The sequence below is a fragment of the Salvelinus alpinus genome, chromosome 7 (assembly GCF_045679555.1).
Source record: "Salvelinus alpinus chromosome 7, SLU_Salpinus.1, whole genome shotgun sequence".
NCBI lineage: Eukaryota > Metazoa > Chordata > Actinopteri > Salmoniformes > Salmonidae > Salvelinus > Salvelinus alpinus.
In genome coordinates this window covers 54,335,022-54,353,638 of record NC_092092.1, presented here as the reverse complement: position 1 = coordinate 54,353,638, position 18,617 = coordinate 54,335,022, and the positions used below count along the sequence as shown (strand labels likewise).

The window sequence follows — 18,617 nt, the reverse complement described above, 5'->3', positions numbered from 1 at the left end:
AGACATACACACCAGTGGAGACTGGTGGGAGCAGCTATAGGAGGAGGGGCTCATTGTTATGGCTTGAATGGAATTAATGTATGGTTTCTATATGTTTGATACCATTCCATTGATTCCATTTCAGCCATTACAATGAGCCCGTCCTCCTATAGCTCCTCCCACCAGCCACCACTGACACACACACACACACATATATATACACACACAATAATGACTTCCCAATATGAGTTTGTGAGAGAGCAAGACTGAATAGCGGAAGTTTCTCGCTTTCGTTCCAATCTCGTTCTAACCAAACACTTCTCTCCAGCAAGCATTCCACCCAGTGATCAAAGAGGAGAGAGAACTCAAAGGTATTTGATTTTACACCATTATACATCATTGCTACTTTACAACTACCGGGTGTGGTGACAGTCACAGTCTATGTCGAGGCAGGAAGTAGATAGGGCTTCACCTCTGCTTCCAATTGAACAACTTAATCTGTTGATGCTGTGGCTAGATTCTGTAGCACCACACTGTATGCATGAAGCCTAGATTGTGTTAAATGACTTTATTTATGTAACAATAGGCTGTAGGTTTGATCTAAGGGTTTTGATATACAGGATAAGTCTTCTGTGTTGCACTTGTACTTGCTTTAGCTCTAACACACATAAAGTACAGATACACACAACGGAGATAGACGGACACACTCCGGTACATCAATACAGAAGTGATGAGTATTTTTGAAACTGGGACCTCTCCTCTCTCAGTAGTAAGATGCTGAGTGCGTCCACTCCGACCCAGATGCCCCCCAGCGGCGAGGACAGTTCTGGTTCTGACAGGGGGTCAGAGGTCCGTGTTCCAACTCCAGCCACAGAGACAGACCGCTTCGGCTTCATCCTGGTGAATGGATCCACTGCCGGGTCAGTACGAAGCAGTCTCTGGCTTAGCAGCACTGATAACCAGTTTCTGTTCTCTCACTCTTTTTTTAAAGCCCATGTACAGTCTTTGTCATTTTATTTTTAAATCACCACTGTATGTCTAATAAATCACTGTGTGTTTATTTAGCGAAAACAACAAAAAAATATTTGTAATCATTTATTTCCCTTGACTTAAAAAATGTAACATTAACCTAACAAAGACAGTCGTGTAGGAATGAGGTTTGTGCAGTAAATGTAAATACATTTAAATAATTCGCTTTTTTATTATAATGGACTGATGGTACCTGCATCTGATGGTCATGGTGCTTCAGGACAACTGGGACCTCGGAAAGAAACTAGGTCAAATCATGACGTCAGTGATCTTCAGGTCAGAAAGTCAGTGCTCAAGAAAGATGCCCGAGTTTCCGACTTCCCAGTTGTCTTGAACGCACTGAAGTTGGAAGTCGGAGATTTCCGAGTTCCCAGATGTTTTAAACATGGCATTAGTCGCAGCGCAGGGAAGGATGGAGAGAGCAGCAAATGGTCCACCTCTCACAGTCCCTGCTCTCTCCTTCCTTTCCTCCGGTGAGACTGACCAGAGAGAGGGCGCACCGTCTTCCACCTGATGGCAAAACTCGAGTGGCACTGCCTCATGCACAAATTCATGTTGTTCCTATGACCAGAGAAAGTGAAATATTCCTCGATATTAAAATGGACACGACGAGCTGCAGATAATAATAACAATGCAGTGCTATCAAGACACTTGGTTACTCATTCAGCTCAAGTGGAAGATGGGAGAAGCACGTTTTCTGTTTTGTAATAGTGTTGAGTAAAACAGTGTTGAGAGTGTTAAAAACTTAGGCATTAACTCACTCATTAAACAGCAGCTCTTTGCTGTATTCTTTGACAGTCTCTCTCTGGTCGTGGTTTTAAAAGTAGTGAAATCTCACGTAGGCTAGTATCAAACTTTACTGTGGCCGGGGGTCATGGAAGCTGTAGTAACTGTGATTGGAGCTATCCGATTGGCCAGCGCAGTAGGCACACTCTATTTAGCCACAGATCTCCCGGTCCACGGACAAATTAAATAGTTCAAAATGGGAACACTTTACCTTTGCCAGGGCTTCTGAATCAAGTGTACCTACCATCAGCAGTGCAACCCGGAAAAAAGTAAATAAAAGGAGTACAAGCCTTTATTGTTGGCTTTTCTACAGAAATGTTTGGTGATCAACTAGGAATGCCTTGAAGATTGACCAGTTGATTGCGATCGACCGGTTGGTGACCACTGATGTAGGCTCTAGGAAACAAATTTGAAGATATTTACATACACAGCCATGCTTGGCTGATAGGATGGTCTAGAGCCCACCCCCTTACCCAGATGAACAGTCATTGGTCTATTATAATCAGATCACATTGTGACATCACGATATGTCCAAAAGTTCCATCCCACCTGAACAGGCTGAAATTTCAGGTATTTTTTTCAAAAAGCTCTTACACAAATAAGAGGGGGTGCTTTGCTGCAAGAGGGACTGATGAACTTCACAAAATAGATGGCATCATGAGGAAGGGAAATTATGTGGATATATTGAAGCAACATCTCAAGACATCAGTCAGGAAGTTAAAGCTTGGTCGCAAATGGGACTTCAAAATGGACAATGACCCCAAGCATACTTCCAAAGTTGTGACAAAATGGCTTAAGGACAAAAAAGTCAAGGTATTGGAGTGACCATCACAAAGCCCTGACCTCAATCCTATAGAAAATTTGTGGGCAGAACTGAAAAAGCGTGTGCGAGCAAGGAGGCCTACAAACCTGCCTCAGTTACACCAACTCTGTCAGGAGGAATGGGACAAAATTCACCCAACTTATTGTGGGAAGCTTGTGGAAGGCTACCTGAAACGTTTGACCCAAGTTAAACAGTTTAAAGGCAGTGCTACCAAATAATTATTGAGTGTATGTAAACTTCTGACCCACTGGGAATATGATGAAAGAAATACAATCTGAAATAAATAATTCTCTCTACTATTCTTCTGACATTTCACATTCTCAAAATAAAGTGGTGATCCTAACTGACTTAAGACAGGGAATTTTTTACTAGGATTAAATGTCAGGAATTGTGAAAAACGAGTTTTGAGTTTGAGTTTAAATGTCTTTGGCTAAGGTGTATGTAAACTTCCGACTTCAACTGTAGCTTTTACACAATTTCAGTGCTATTTCGACCTGTGTGGAAATATCCTAAAAAACAACAGAGTGGAAATCACCTTTTTAACTGCACTGCCCTTTAAAGGATTGATTAGTTATGATAAGAGAAACAAACTGAGCAATAAGGCATTTCTGGTGATCAGAAGACACTAAAGACTCATCCTATAACTTGCAACTTCATGCAAAAAAACAATTGTAGCACGAAAGATCACAGTTCAGCGTCACAGTACTTTTTTTATATAGATACAAATATAAGTCATTCTTTATTTAGTTCATAGAATAAACCCAGCTAATAACCGAACACAAATATAACAGACATCCTCTTAACAGTCATCTCCTACACTCTCTCACTCTGTGTCCTTGAACATCCTGACCTGTTGCTATGGAGATAGTCACACCGCCACCATGCGGTTTTCCTGTTTCCTGTGTATCTTTACGGTGTTTTCGTTCTCTGTGACGAGACATGAAGGTGCAGTTGACTCAACTCAGTACATTTTGGTAAATTGGCTGCCTTAGAGAGGACTTTGGTCCTCAGAAACAGGAAAGCGTCAAAGTGAGGAGTTAGTTACCTGCCCTAGAAAGATACTGACTTTAAAATGTTATTATGACAGTTATGCTTAAAGTGAAAACCTTATTTTGCTTATGATATGTTGGTGCCAGGAGTGAAGGCCCGCCTCCTGAGCTCGTTAGACAGAGAGAGACGAAGTGGATCAACATCATCAGCCAATGGGATCGTGTCTTACTAAAGAAGTCCAGCAAGGTGTGTACTTGGCATTTTTGATGTAACCTCTTCTGGGACACCAGACCCAGGTATTTGCTCCTGCATGATCCTTACTCTCCACCGGTCTCTCAGGTCAAAGAGCAGTGTCAGAAAGGCATCCCAGCATCCCTCAGGGCTAAATGTTGGCCACTGCTGTGTGGTGCCACTGACAGAATGCACCGCAACAAGGACCTCTACCAGGTAAGATAGAGCAAACAACTCAACTATATAGATAGAATCATTTATTAGAACCTTACTGGGCCTTTATGGTATTCCTACCGTAAATATACAAATATTGCATAGTAAAGTTATCAGGTAAATCTCTCTCCCTCTGTCAGACTCTGGACTCCAGGCCTGCCCTACAGAGCTGTGTGGATGTTATCGAGAGAGACTTAGACCGCCAGTTCCCCTTCCATGAGATGTTCCTCTCCAGAGATGGCCATGGGTAAAACAGCCTCATGATACTCCGTACAATTTATGGAACGATGATGACATACGACACATCTTTCTCCATCTCTCGTTCTTTTTGTAGTGTTGTATAAATATTGTCTGGTGTTATCCCGTCAGTGTTCTGGTTGATCTGAGTGTTGTGTTGTGTGTGGGTAGGCAGCGTGGTCTGTTCCGGGTGCTGAAGGCCTTTACTCAGCTGAAGCCTGACGAGGGCTACTGTCAGGCCCAGGGACCTGTAGCAGCTGTACTGCTGATGAACATGCCTACTGAGGTACTGTTACAATCAGGGGTGCAACTTTGGTTTTAGAAGTGGGGGGGGGGGGTGGATAATTATCATTATTACTTATTTTTTTATCCAGTCGGATAAACACTCCAAACAGCCTAACTGACAGCTCGGAGGCGTCCCATGGTCCTAAAGCACACCGTTGCCTCGTTTTGTATCACATTCCAATGATAAAATTAGGGGGGATAAAAATGCAATTTCAGAATGTAGGACACCCCGTCCCCAGTGAAATTGCGCCCCTGGTTACAATCACCATCCACCAACCTGAACAACATGAAAGGACTGGATAGGTGGCAAGCTTGAGCTTTCCCTCCGTCACAGCCTGTAATAACCGTTCATCTCTCTTAATACCTTTGCTTTCCCCTCCAATAGGAGGCATTCTGGTGCCTGGTACAGATTAGTGAACAGTACCTCCCTGACTACTACAGCCCTCTTCTGGTAAGATAATGTTACTTACTGCTCATGGTCAATTAGTGATCCAAAGAGTACTCACAGAGTAAAAACTGCATATGTACAATACCAGTCAAAAGTTTGGACACACCTACTCATTCCAGGGTTTTTCTTTATTTTTACTATTTTCTACATTGTAGAACAATAGTGAAGACATCAAAACTATGAAATAACCAAAAAAGTGTTAAGCAAATCAAAGTATATTTGAGATTCTTCAAAGTAGCCACCCTTCGCCTTGATGACAGCTTTGCACACTCTTGGCATTCTCTCAACCAGCTTCATGAGGTAGTCACCTGGAATGCATTTCAATGAACAGGTGTGCCTTGTTAAAAGTTCATCTGTGAAATCTTTCCTTCTTAATGTGTTTGAGCCAGTCAGTTGTGTTGTGACAAGGTAGTGGTGGTATACAGAAGATAGCCCTATTTGGTAAAAAACCAAGTCCTTATTATGGCAAGAACAGCTCAAATAAGCAAAGAGAAACAGCAGTCCATCATTACTGTAAGACATGAAGGTCAGTCAATCCTGAAAATTTCAGGAACTTTGAAAGTGCAGTCGCAAAAACCATCAAGTGCTATGATGAAACTGCCTCTCATGAGGACCGTCACAGGAATGGAAGACCCAGAGTTACCTCTGCTGCAGAGGATAAGTTCATTAGAGTTACCAGCCTCAGAAATTGCAGCCCAAATAAATGCTTCACAGAGTTCAAGTAATAGACACATCTGAACATCAATTGTTCAAAGGAGACTGCGTAAATCAGGCCTTCGTGGTCGAATTGCTGCAAAGAAACCACTACTAAAGAAAACCAATAAGAAGAAGAGACTTGCTTGGGCCAAGAAACATGAGCAATGGCCATTAGACCGGTGGAAATCTGTCCGTTGGTCTGATGAGTCCAAATTTGAGATTCTTTGGTCCCAACCGCTGTGTCTTTGTGATGGAGGAGGTGTGATGGTGTGGGGGAGCTTTGCTGGTGACACTGTCTGTGATTTATTTAGAATTCAAGGCACACTTAACCAGCATGGTTTGCACCTGGTGGGACTATTATTTGTTTTTCAACAGGACAATGACCCAACACACCTCCAGGTTGTGTAAGGGCTATTTGACCATAAAGGAGAGTATCTCTATCCTCCTGATTCCAAGCAAAAATGAAAGCAGGAAGCACCAGTGACTCAGTCTATTAAAAAAGTGGTCAGATGAAGCAGATGCTAAACTACAGGACTGTTTTGCTATCAGAGACTGGAACATGTTCCGGGATTCTTCTGATGGCATTGAGGAGTACACCACATCAGTCACTGGCTTTATCAATAAGTGCATCGAGGACATCGTCCCCACAGTGTCTGTACGTATATACCCCAACCAGAAGCCATGGATTACAGGCAACATTGGCACTGAGCTAAAGGGCAGAGCTGCCGCTTTCAAGGTGCGGTACTCTAACCCGGAAGCTTACAAGAAATCCTGCTATGCCCTGCAACGAACCATCAAACAGGCAAAGCGTCAATACAGGGCTAAGATTGAATCATACTACACCGGCTCCGACGCTCGTCTTATTTGGCAGGGCTTGCAAACTATTACAGACTACGAAGGGAATCACAGCCGTGAGCTGCCCAGTGACACGAGCATACCAGACGAGCTAAATCACTTCTATGCTTGCTTCGGTGTCTGTATGTACCGGTGTCTGTATGTAGCCTCGCTACCTTTATAGCCTCGCTACAGTATATAGCCTCGCTACTGTTTTTCACTGAAAGCTGACCTCCCTTTTTCGTCTTTTTACTGTTGTTTTTATTTCTTTACTTACCTATTGTTCACCTAATACCTTTTTTGCACTATTGATTAGAGCCTGTAAGTAAGAATTTCCCTGTAAGGTCTACTACACCTGTTGTATTCGGTGCACGTGACAAATAAACTTTGATTTAATTTGAGTGCTGCATCAGATGACCTGGCCTACACAATCACCCGACCTCAACCCAATTGAGATGGTTTGGGATGAGTTGGAGTGAAGGAAAAGCAACCAACAAGTGCTCAGCATATGTAGGAACTCCTTCAAGAATGTTGGAAAAGCATTCCAGGTGAAGCTGGTTGAGAGAATGCCAAGAGTGTGCAAATCTGTCATCAAGGAAAAGGGTGGCTACTTTGAAGAATCTCAAATATAAAATATATTTTGATTTGTTTAATGCTTTTTTTGGTTACTACATGATTCCATATGTGTTATTTCATAGTTTTGATGTCTTCACTATTATTATTCTATGTAGAAAATAGTATAAATAAGTGTGTGTCCAAACTTTTGACTGTTACTGTACATCAATATGTTTTTCATCAGTAAGGGGTTTGGTTGTTGTAACATAGCTCAATAGCATTTCTCCAGACACTTGTCTCTCTAATGTTGTCTATAGGAGGGGGTTCTCTTTGACGCGGCCATGCTGACCTGGGTGCTGAAAAAGACGTGTCCCGCAACTCACAAGCATCTGCAGAGACACGGCGTGGAGCCTCTGATGTTCGCCACCGATTGGCTGATGTGCCTGTTCACACGTCACCTGCCATTCAACACCCTCCTCCGAGTCTGGGACCTGTTCTTCTGCTACGGTCTGTTAATGAAGGAGGGAATGAATGAATTAATCTATCCATCTATCTATTCATTCATCTATGTTATCCAGTATATCTATATATTATGGCCATTCACCTGCTCGTCTGTCTGTCTGTCTGTCTGTCTGTCTGTCTGTCTGTCTGTCTGTCTGTCTGTCTGTCTGTCTGTCTGTCTGTCTGTCTGTCTGTCTCTGTCTGTCTGTCTGTCTGTCTGTCGTGAAACCTAAAGAAAGTATTTTTCTAACAAAGGGTTTGGTTAATCTCACCTCTCACTCCCCACATATCCTGTGTGTCGTTCTCACCCTCTCCATCCCCCTCCATCAGGAGTGCGTGTGTTGTTCCAGGTGGCGGTTGTGTTGGTGCGCAGGGCTCTGGGCCGGGTGGAGCAGAGGGAGGAGTGTGAGGGCCAGATGGAGACTCTGGAGAGGCTGAGGGGTGTGAGGGAGCAGGTGCAGCAGGAGGACGATACCTTCATCGGAGAGGTCAGACACCTGGCCTCATGTACACCGGTTATACTTGAACTATCCTACCATGCATGTACAATACACACCTGTGTCACCCCACTTTTACCAACACTCCATCTCCCTTTCACCCCCACCCAGGTGTGTTCTGTCCCTCTTTCGGGTAAGGATCTGGAGCGGCAGACGGAGAAAGAGCTGGAGAAGTGGAGGAAGGAACGGCCTGCCTCCACATTTGATCCCCGGGGTCGTTGCCACGGATATCGGATGGTGTGGGCGAGGGCTCGAGAGAGGGAGGAGGAGAGGAACAGGAAGGAGAGGGCGAAAGGGAACCTGTCCATCCCACCGATTCGCTCGCCCTCCCTCCTCTCTCTCTCTCCCTCGCTCCTCCGCAAGAGGTGGAAGAGAGGGAGCAAAACAGACACAGGGGAGTGGGAGGGGGTAGGCAGAGAGGTGAGGAAGGTTTCAAAGGAGGTGTGGGAGGAGAGAAGCGAGGGAGGGGATCTGAGGAGAGGAAGTGAAAAGGATGGTATTCCAGTGAGGGCTCAGGGTGTTCCACCTCCTGCTACAGAGGACAGGGAACCAGTGGAACTGAGAGAACCGTTAGAACACAAAGAACCATCAGAACAGGACAGAACCCAAAAGACCCAGATGACCCCAGATTCAGCCGGAGTAGCGTCCCAGCAACGTGAGCTCACCTCTGACCCTCGCGTCACCTCACAGGGCCAGGAGGAGCAGGGTGGTTTCAGCGAGACACAGGCCTATGAGCAGCACGGCGACAGCCAGTCACAGGAAACTAACCACAGTAAAGGCTCCATGGAAACACAGGAAGTACTGAGCAAACAGTCAACAGAGAGTGCACGTATCATCACAGAGCACATAGTGACAGAGACAAAGGGGGAGGCAGAGGAACGCAAGGAGACAGAGACACATGCAGAAGCCAAGACAGAGGAGGAAACAGTGACAGAGATCCAGATTCACACAGAAGCCAAGACAGAGGAAGAAATGGAGGCTGAGGTACAGAAAGGACAACACACAGATACAAGTGTAGAAACAGAGACAGATGTGGGGTCAAAAACAGAGACTCAAACAGATGTTAATGCAGACACTGAGACAGACACTGAGACCGACACGCAACAAGAGGCAGATAGAAACTTAGAGGCAGAAACAGACATTGGGTCACTGAGAGAGAGAGACAAAGAGACGAACACAGAGACTGATACCAACAAGGAGATAGAGGCACGTACAGAGACACAGTCACACAAAGGGACAGCAATGGAGACACACACTGACAAGAAATCTGAGGCAGAGAGACAAACAGAGGTAGAAACTGAGGTAGAGGCACATACAGAAACAGAGACACCGGGAGAAAATGAGTCAGCGATGCACATAGAGTCAGACACAAGAGTAGAGGCAGACTTGGGGTCACAGATGGAGGCTGATACACACATAGAGACAGGGAAAGAGTCAGAGATAGAGGTAGGGACAGAGACAGGGACAGAGACGCACACAAAGGAAACCACTGACACAGGGATAGAGGAAGTCACTGACACAGGGATAGAGGAAGCCAATGACACAAACACAGGGACAGAGGAAGCCAAGGACACAAACACAGGGACAGAGGAAGCCAAGGACACAAACACAGGAACAGAGGAAGCCAATGACACAAACACAGGGATAGAGGAAGCCACTGACACAAACACAGGGACAGAGGAAGCCACTGACACAAACACAGGGACAGAGGAAGCCACTGACACAAACACAGGGACAGAGGAAGCCACTGACACAAACACAGGGACAGAGGAAGCCACTGACACAAACACAGGGACAGAGGAAGCCACTGACACAAACACAGGAACAGAGGAAGCCACTGACACAAACACAGGGACAGAGGAAGCCACTGACACAAACTCAGGGACAGAGGAAGCCACTGACACAAACACAGGGACAGAGGAAGCCACTGACACAAACACAGGGACAGAGGAAGCCACTGACACAAACACAGGGACAGAGGAAGCCACTGACACAAACACAGGGACAGAGGAAGCCACTGACACAAACACAGGGACAGAGGAAGCCACTGACACAAACACAGGGACAGAGGAAGCCAATGACACAAACACAGGGACAGAGGAAGCCAATGACACAAACACAGGGATAGAGGAAGCCACTGACACAAGCACAGGGATAGAGGAAGCCACTGACACAGGGATAGAGGAAGCCACTGACACAAGCACAGGGATAGAGGAAGCCACTGACACAGGGACAGAGGAAGCCACTGACACAAGCACAGGGATAGAGGAAGCCACTGAAACAGGGATAGAGGAAGCAACTGACACAGGGATAGAGGAAGCCACTGACACAGGGATAGAGGAAGTCACTGGCCCAAACACAGGGATAGAGGAAACCACTGACACAAGCACAGGGATAGAGGCAGTCATAGCGTCCCCAAATGAAATTCGGACACACACAGAGACAGCATCAAAGACAGAGGTACAATACACAGAGCCCTCTAGAATAACACCAGCCAATCAGAGCCAGGTTTCTCCAGAGTTGACCTCAGGCCAAGACCAAACAGGCCAAGACCAGAAGATTCCTGAAAAACCCCAGGGTTCAGTCACCATCCATCCAGAGAAGAATCAGGAGACCCAGAACGTCAGAGAGAGTGAAGGAGAGAAAGAAGAGAAAGCATTAACATTTCCCTCACAGGAAGCCTCAACTGACATCCTTCCACCATCGCATCAGGGGGAATCACTGAAAGCTGACCTCACTCTCATACCTGGCAAACCAAAGTCCCAAAGTAAGAGTGAAAAGAGTGAGTCTCCACCTCCTGCAGACTCAAAGGCTGGATCTGGCAACCCAGTATCCACACACGCGGACGTCTCCCCCCAAAGGACTCAGGCCCGTGATGGACCTTTGGCAACCACTTCCGAAGACTTCCGGCTCTGCAAGTCCTCCAGTTCACGGAAGCTCACTCGGAGGCTCTCTGAGGATCTTTTCACCGACCCCAACCAATCACAAGCCACCTTCACACACTCTAACCAATCAAATGCAGGCCTCATTCAGTTCGACCAACCACAACCTAACACCACAGCCCCAATCCAGGTACCAAAACACCCAGAATCACCACGGCATGTCACAGGGAGCATCCCAGGCACTGTCCCACCTCAGACTGTGTCCAAACCAGGCAGAGGACCAACCGACACCCCCAGGCGATTTGGTCTCTTCCGCAGGCTCAAAGGGGAGCAGCCCAAACAGGACAGGGAGAAAGGGGAACCTAAAGTCCCTGTCCCCAAAATCCTGATCCAGGACTTTAGTGACGGGACAGGTGAGGGGCGCACGGTCAGGGGGGAGGAAGAGGAGGAGCTGAGCTCCAGAGAGAGGAGGAGGAGACGGAGGGAGCAGGAGAGGAGGGAGAAAGAGGTGGAGAAGTTACGGAAGAAGAGGGAGAAGGAGATGGAAAAAGAGGAGAAAGAGAGAAAGAGGGAGAGGAAGAAGCCTCAGACGAGAGGGAAGAGTTTTCAGGTGCAACACAGAAATGTCCCCCTCCCCGGAAACAGCGGCTCACAGACATTTGGTTCCAAAAGAAACTCTACTCCGTCTATGGAGACATACTTTTAACAAGCAAGGAAAGAAATATTTTACAAACCACAAAAATGACCCATAAAACATTTCCTTCAATTGTAGACTTTTCTGGAATGTAAATAAAACAATTATTTTTTCTAACTCAGGAAAATAGTGTTTGTTTTATTCTAGGGCTTGTGTACATTGATCATTGACATGCCAACATAAACAGGAAGTGCTTGTTGTCCAATTCCTCATAACTCCGGAGTCCCCAGGGTGATGTCATCATCATGGTCCAATAAAAAGGCTGAATGTCCCGTCACTGTCCCTCATCTCTTTAAATATTTGTCCTCAAAGGGATTCCATAAGTGGTGCGAAATGGATTTACACACAGTCTCACAAACACACAGTGCTCCTGTTCCACCACCCCAATGTCACAGCGATGCTGCTGGGGTATCATCCTCGCTGTCGCTGGCCAGCACTTCCTGGCTCTTGATCGTTTGATTGGTTAGTTGAGAATCAGTGGGACAGACTGACCCGAAAAGCAGGGAGCGGCACAGAGCAGGGATGGAGAGGGAGAGAGGCGGAGAGATTTGATTCGATTTGAGTGGGAGAGCGAGAGAGGGGTTGGTCTTACATTTTGAACCCAGCAGTTGTGTAATTCAGCCATTCGACAACAAAGCTCACCTTTTTACTGGTCTGTCAGTGTCCTCTGTCTCTTCCTCCTCTTCCTTGCACTATGATAAGCTACATGTGGCTGGGTTGTGATTGGGCGAGAGGGTCCGAGCTGCGGGTGCATCGGAGGGACCCGCTAATTCACTGGTCTCCATGGCGATGAGGTAGGAGTCGATGTTGTCATTCATCGAGTCGTCAGGAGCTGGCGGCGAGCGAGCTCTGGGGAGAGAGGAGAGGATTCTGGGTAAAGAGCAGGGTCCTGTACAAAGAGGTATGACTGCTCTGAATGTTTTACAGTTAATGTTCATTTACCGTTTTGTGTTGTTGATGTTATGGTTACGGAGGTTGGAGTAGTCAGAGAGTGGCGAGCACGAAGTTCACCTCCAGAACACTGTCTGTTACACTTAACACCACGAGGCAGACAAAAACAGATACACACACAAATTAGTCATACACAGGTAACACAAAATATCCTAGGAACTTAATATTCATATGTGGCCATTGTCCCTCCCTCCCCCATTTTTACGCTGCTGCTACTCTCTGTTTATTATCTATGCATAGTCACTTTACCTCTACCTACATGTACATATTACTTCAACTAACCGGTGCCACTGCACTTTGACTCTGTACTGATACCCGCTGTATATAGCCTCTCTACTGTTATTTTATTGTTGCTCTTTAATTATTTGTTATTTTTCTATTTTCTTCTTTTTTCTTTATTCATTTTTTTCTTCCTCTTAAATACTGTCTTAACAGTTATTCTTCTTGTTGGATTGTTGGTTGGAATCACGTTGGTAAAGGATTCGGGAGACAGACGCAGGAATGCGTGATAGGAGTCTTTATTGTACCCAAATTGCGGCGTGCCGTGTAAAGGCACAGGACGAAGACCAAACAAACACTATACAAAACGCAGGGTTGAAACCCAAACAAGAGCGAGGAGTACCTCGAATAATTAACACACGCGCACAATGATTAACACACGGGACGAGACCCGTAATCATCTCTGCAATCCACAATGGCACGAAAGCCAAAACACACAGCACAGGTACTCACACACACCAACGGACATTGGAACAAAAAACGACAGCCCAATGGAAACCAAAGGGCACATATATACAAGTACAATCAGTGGGAATAGGGGACAGGTGTGCGTGATGAAAGTTCTGGAGGGATCCGGGACAGTTAGGGGCTTGTAAGTAAGCATTTCACTATAAGGTCTACCTACACCTGTTGTATTCGGCGCATGTGACAAATACAATTTGATTTGATTTGAATATGTATCCTTACCTGCCTGGCTCATCAAAATACAATGAGACAGGAAGACCTGTGGATTCTGCAAACACCAGCAAGCCTTGAAAGACAAGGTAACACTTCATTAAGTGGCCTGGAATATTAAAAACTACTATAATTTTACAAAATATGGTTCTTGACTTACTAAAATTGTTTTTTTTTAACTCACTTCAACACTTCAATAGGGTCGAAAATAAAAACAGTTTCTCCTCAGCTGCCTCCTCACCTACATGGTTCCTGAACCACACTCATTCTCCACTCACTGACACACCTCTTCCAGAGAGGAAGGGAAGTGCAGCACTGTGTCAACCACAACCTGGAGGACAAAAAGAAGGAAAACCAAAGAGGCGCTTTCGAGGGAAGATCTGAGGAGAAGAACATTGACAGACTGATAGAGATTGAGAGAGAGGGAGAGAGAGCACGAGAGCGAGAGAGGGAGAGAGAGAGAGAGAGAAGGAGAGAGAGAGAAATGTGCTGACCAGGGCTGGGGCACGAAGCACGTTAGCATGGCTCTCTTAATCAAACACGGCCTGCAGACTCTCACTGTCCTGGAATGACAGGTTGTGTGTCTTCAGCCGCCCTATGGCTCACACACACACGCACGCACGCACGCACGCACGCACGCACGCACGCACGCACGCACGCACGCACGCACGCACGCACACACACACACACACACACACACACACACACACACACACACACACACACACACACACACACACACACACACACACACACACACACACACAATATGCCATAGTTAGGGGAAAACTAATGGTGCGAAGAGGTTTAAAGGGGTTGACTCTCTATGGTTAAACGGCATGTTTCCAGTCTGTACCATGTTTGCACTGCAGGCTGAAGGTGAGGCTCTTCCATCCAGCTCAATGTGACACTTCTCTACTGTCTTCTCCAGAGATGACAGGGACCTGAACACAGTCTGCACACACTGGGAGAGAGGGAGGTTAAGTACAGATGACAAATATATCAGTTCTCTATGATACAATCAATGTGTCTCTGTACATTGATGGCCATCTTGCAGTGAAAAGCATGTCCACAGGGAATGGTGTACCTGAATGGGCAAGACAAAAGATTTATGTGCTTTTGAACGGGGTATGGTAGTAGGTGCCAGGAGCACCGGTTTGAGTGTCAAGAATTCAAATCAAATCAAATGTTATTAGTCACATGCGCCGAATACAACAGGTGTAGGTAGCCACCGAATAGCAGCATAGCAGCACTGGAGAAACGATTACATTACAACGGAACGACTTGATTAGTGTAGTGTTAGCTGGCTACATAGTTGTCTTTGCTATCTTTGTATCTAAGATAATTGTGTAGCTTAGAGTTGGTTAGAGTAATTATTCGGTTAACTAGCCAGCTATTTTCGTAACGTAACGTAGTCAACACTGCTAGCTAGCCAGCTAGCCACCGAATAGCAGCATAGCAGCACTGGAGAAACGATTACATTACAACGGAACGACTTGATTAGTGTAGTGTTAGCTGGCTACATAGTTGTCTTTGCTATCTTTGTATCTAAAATAATTGTGTAGCTTAGAGTTGGTTAGAGTAATTATTCGGTTAACTAGCCCGCTATTTTCGTCCGCCGCGCTGCGCTGCCGTCTCCTACCTAGTCAACACTGCTAGCTAACACTGCTAGCTAGCCAACTTCTACCGAATAGCAGCACTGTAGAAACTCACATTACAACTTACATTACAACGGAACGACTTGATTAGCGTAGTGTTAGCTAGCTACTTAGTTGTCTTTGCTGTCCTTGTATCCAAGATAATTGTGTAGTTTTGAGAAATTGTCGAGGTTACCTAGCCAGTTAGAGGTTACCTAGCCAGCTACACGTTCAAACAAAGTCAACAACGCAGCCACTGCTAGCCAGCCTACTTCACCGCCAGCAGTACTATATCATTTTAGTCAATAAGATTTTATTTTACTTTTGCAACGTAAGCTTAACTTCCTGAAAATTCGAGACGTGTAGTCCACTTGTCATTCTAATCTCCTTTGCATTAGCGTAGCCTCTTCTGTAGCCTGTCAACTATGTGTCTGTCTATCCCTCTTCTCTCCTCTCTGCACAGACCATACAAACGCTTCACACCGCGTGGCCGCTGCCATTCTAACCTGGTGGTTCCAGCGCGCACGACCCACGTGGAGTTCCAGGTCTCCGGCAGCCTCTGGAACTGCCGATCTGCGGCCAACAAGGCAGAGTTCATCTCAGCCTATGCGTCCCTCCAGTCCCTCGACTTCTTGGCACTGACGGAAACATGGATTACCACTGACAACACTGCTACTCCTACTGCTCTCGCCTCGTCTGCCCACGTGTTCTCGCACACCCCGAGAGCTTCTGGTCAGCGGGGCGGTGGCACTGGGATCCTCATCTCTCCCAAGTGGACATTCTCTCTTTCTCCCCTGACCCATCTGTCTATTGCCTCCTTTGAATTCCATGCTGTCACAGTTACCAGCCCTTTCAAGCTTAACATCCTTATAATTTATCGCCCTCCAGGTTCCCTTGGAGAGTTCATCAATGAGCTTGACGCCCTGATAAGTTCCTTTCCTGAGGATGGCTCACCTCTCACAGTTCTGGGTGACTTTAACCTCCCCACGTCTACCTTTGACTCATTCCTCTCTGCCTCCTTCTTTCCACTCCTCTCCTCTTTTGACCTCACCCTCTCACCTTCCCCCCCTACTCACAAGGCAGGCAATACGCTTGACCTCATCTTTACTAGATGCTGTTCTTCCACTAATCTCACTGCAACTCCCCTCCAAGTCTCCGACCACTACCTTGTATCCTTTTCCCTCTCGCTCTCATCTAACACTTCCCACACTGCCCCTACTCGGATGGTATCGCGCCGTCCCAACCTTCGCTCTCTCTCCCCCGCTACTCTCTCCTCTTCCATCCTATCATCTCTTCCCTCTGCTCAAACCTTCTCCAACCTATCTCCTGATTCTGCCTCCTCAACCCTCCTCTCCTCCCTTTCTGCATCCTTTGACTCTCTATGTCCCCTATCCTCCAGGCCGGCTCGGTCCTCCCCTCCTGCTCCGTGGCTCGACGACTCACTGCGAGCTCACAGAACAGGGCTCCGGGCAGCCGAGCGGAAATGGAGGAAAACTCGCCTCCCTGCGGACCTGGCATCCTTTCACTCCCTCCTCTCTACATTCTCCTCTTCTGTCTCTGCTGCTAAAGCCACTTTCTACCACTCTAAATTCCAAGCATCTGCCTCTAACCCTAGGAAGCTCTTTGCCACCTTCTCCTCCCTCCTGAATCCTCCTCCCCCTCCTCCCCCCTCCTCCCTCTCTGCGGATGACTTCGTCAACCATTTTGAAAAGAAGGTCGACGACATCCGATCCTCGTTTGCTAAGTCAAACGACACCGCTGGTTCTGCTCACACTGCCCTACCCTGTGCGTTGACCTCTTTCTCCCCTCTCTCTCCAGATGAAATCTCGCGTCTTGTGACGGCCGGCCGCCCAACAACCTGCCCGCTTGACCCTATCCCCTCCTCTCTTCTCCAGACCATTTCCGGAGACCTTCTCCCTTACCTCACCTCGCTCATCAACTCATCCTTGACCGCTGGCTACGTCCCTTCCGTCTTCAAGAGAGCGAGAGTTGCACCCCTTCTGAAAAAACCTACACTCGATCCCTCCGATGTCAACAACTACAGACCAGTATCCCTTCTTTCTTTTCTCTCCAAAACTCTTGAACGTGCCGTCCTTGGCCAGCTCTCCTGCTATCTCTCTCAGAATGACCTTCTTGATCCAAATCAGTCAGGTTTCAAGACTAGTCATTCAACTGAGACTGCTCTTCTCTGTGTCACGGAGGCGCTCCGCACTGCTAAAGCTAACTCTCTCTCCTCTGCTCTCATCCTTCTAGACCTATCGGCTGCCTTTGATACTGTGAACCATCAGATCCTCCTCTCCACCCTCTCCGAGCTGGGCATCTCCGGCGCGGCCCACGCTTGGATTGCGTCCTACCTGACAGGTCGCTCCTACCAGGTGGCGTGGCGAGAATCTGTCTCCGCACCACGTGCTCTCACCACTGGTGTCCCCCAGGGCTCTGTTCTAGGCCCTCTCCTATTCTCGCTATACACCAAGTCACTTGGCTCTGTCATATCCTCACATGGCCTCTCCTATCATTGCTATGCAGACGACACACAATTAATCTTCTCCTTTCCCCCCTCTGATAACCAGGTGGCGAATCGCATCTCTGCATGTCTGGCAGACATATCAGTGTGGATGACGGATCACCACCTCAAGCTGAACCTCGGCAAGACGGAGCTGCTCTTCCTCCCGGGGAAGGACTGCCCGTTCCATGATCTCGCCATCACGGTTGACAACTCCATTGTGTCCTCCTCCCAGAGCGCTAAGAACCTTGGCGTGATCCTGGACAACACCCTGTCGTTCTCAACTCACATCAAGGCGGTGACCCGTTCCTGTAGGTTCATGCTCTACAACATTCGCAGAGTACGACCCTGCCTCACACAGGAAGCGGCGCAGGTCCTAATCCAGGCACTTGTCATCTCCCGTCTGGATTACTGCAACTCGCTGTTGGCTGGGCTCCCTGCCTGTGCCATTAAACCCCTACAACTCATCCAGAACGCCGCAGCCCGTCTGGTGTTCAACCTTCCCAAGTTCTCTCACGTCACCCCGCTCCTCCGCTCTCTCCACTGGCTTCCAGTTGAAGCTCGCATCCGCTACAAGACCATGGTGCTTGCCTACGGAGCTGTGAGGGGAACGGCACCTCCGTACCTTCAGGCTCTGATCAGGCCCTACACCCAAACAAGGGCATTGCGTTCATCCACCTCTGGCCTGCTCGCCTCCCTACCTCTGAGGAAGTACAGTTCCCGCTCAGCCCAGTCAAAACTGTTCGCTGCTCTGGCACCCCAATGGTGGAACAAACTCCCTCACGACGCCAGGTCAGCGGAGTCAATCACCACCTTCCGGAGACATCTGAAACCCCACCTCTTTAAGGAATACCTAGGATAGGATAAAGTAATCCTCCTAACCCCCCCCTCC

At 47.2% G+C, this 18,617-nt stretch overlaps 1 protein-coding gene and 1 pseudogene across 2 annotated transcripts; one reads left to right on the top strand and one right to left on the bottom strand.

Moving 5' to 3' along the window:
• The first annotated feature begins 136 nt into the window (after positions 1-136).
• LOC139581213 (mucin-22-like) lies at positions 137-11,793 on the top strand. Of its 2 annotated transcripts, none has more exons than XM_071410733.1 (10): positions 137-350; positions 750-899; positions 3,754-3,853; positions 3,947-4,054; positions 4,192-4,298; positions 4,460-4,574; positions 4,959-5,024; positions 7,424-7,613; positions 7,938-8,095; positions 8,216-11,793. In XM_071410733.1, the coding sequence occupies exons 2-10, from the start codon at positions 754-756 to the stop codon at positions 11,690-11,692; spliced, it is 4,467 nt and encodes a 1,488-aa protein (XP_071266834.1). In that variant the 5' UTR covers positions 137-350; positions 750-753; the 3' UTR covers positions 11,693-11,793. The 2 variants fall into 2 exon arrangements, with proteins under 2 accessions (XP_071266834.1, XP_071266833.1); XM_071410732.1 differs by having other exon boundaries at positions 138-350; positions 747-899.
• The window catches only part of LOC139581890 (cell cycle checkpoint control protein RAD9A-like), an 11,663-nt pseudogene continuing 4,482 nt past the window's right edge, over positions 11,437-18,617 (bottom strand).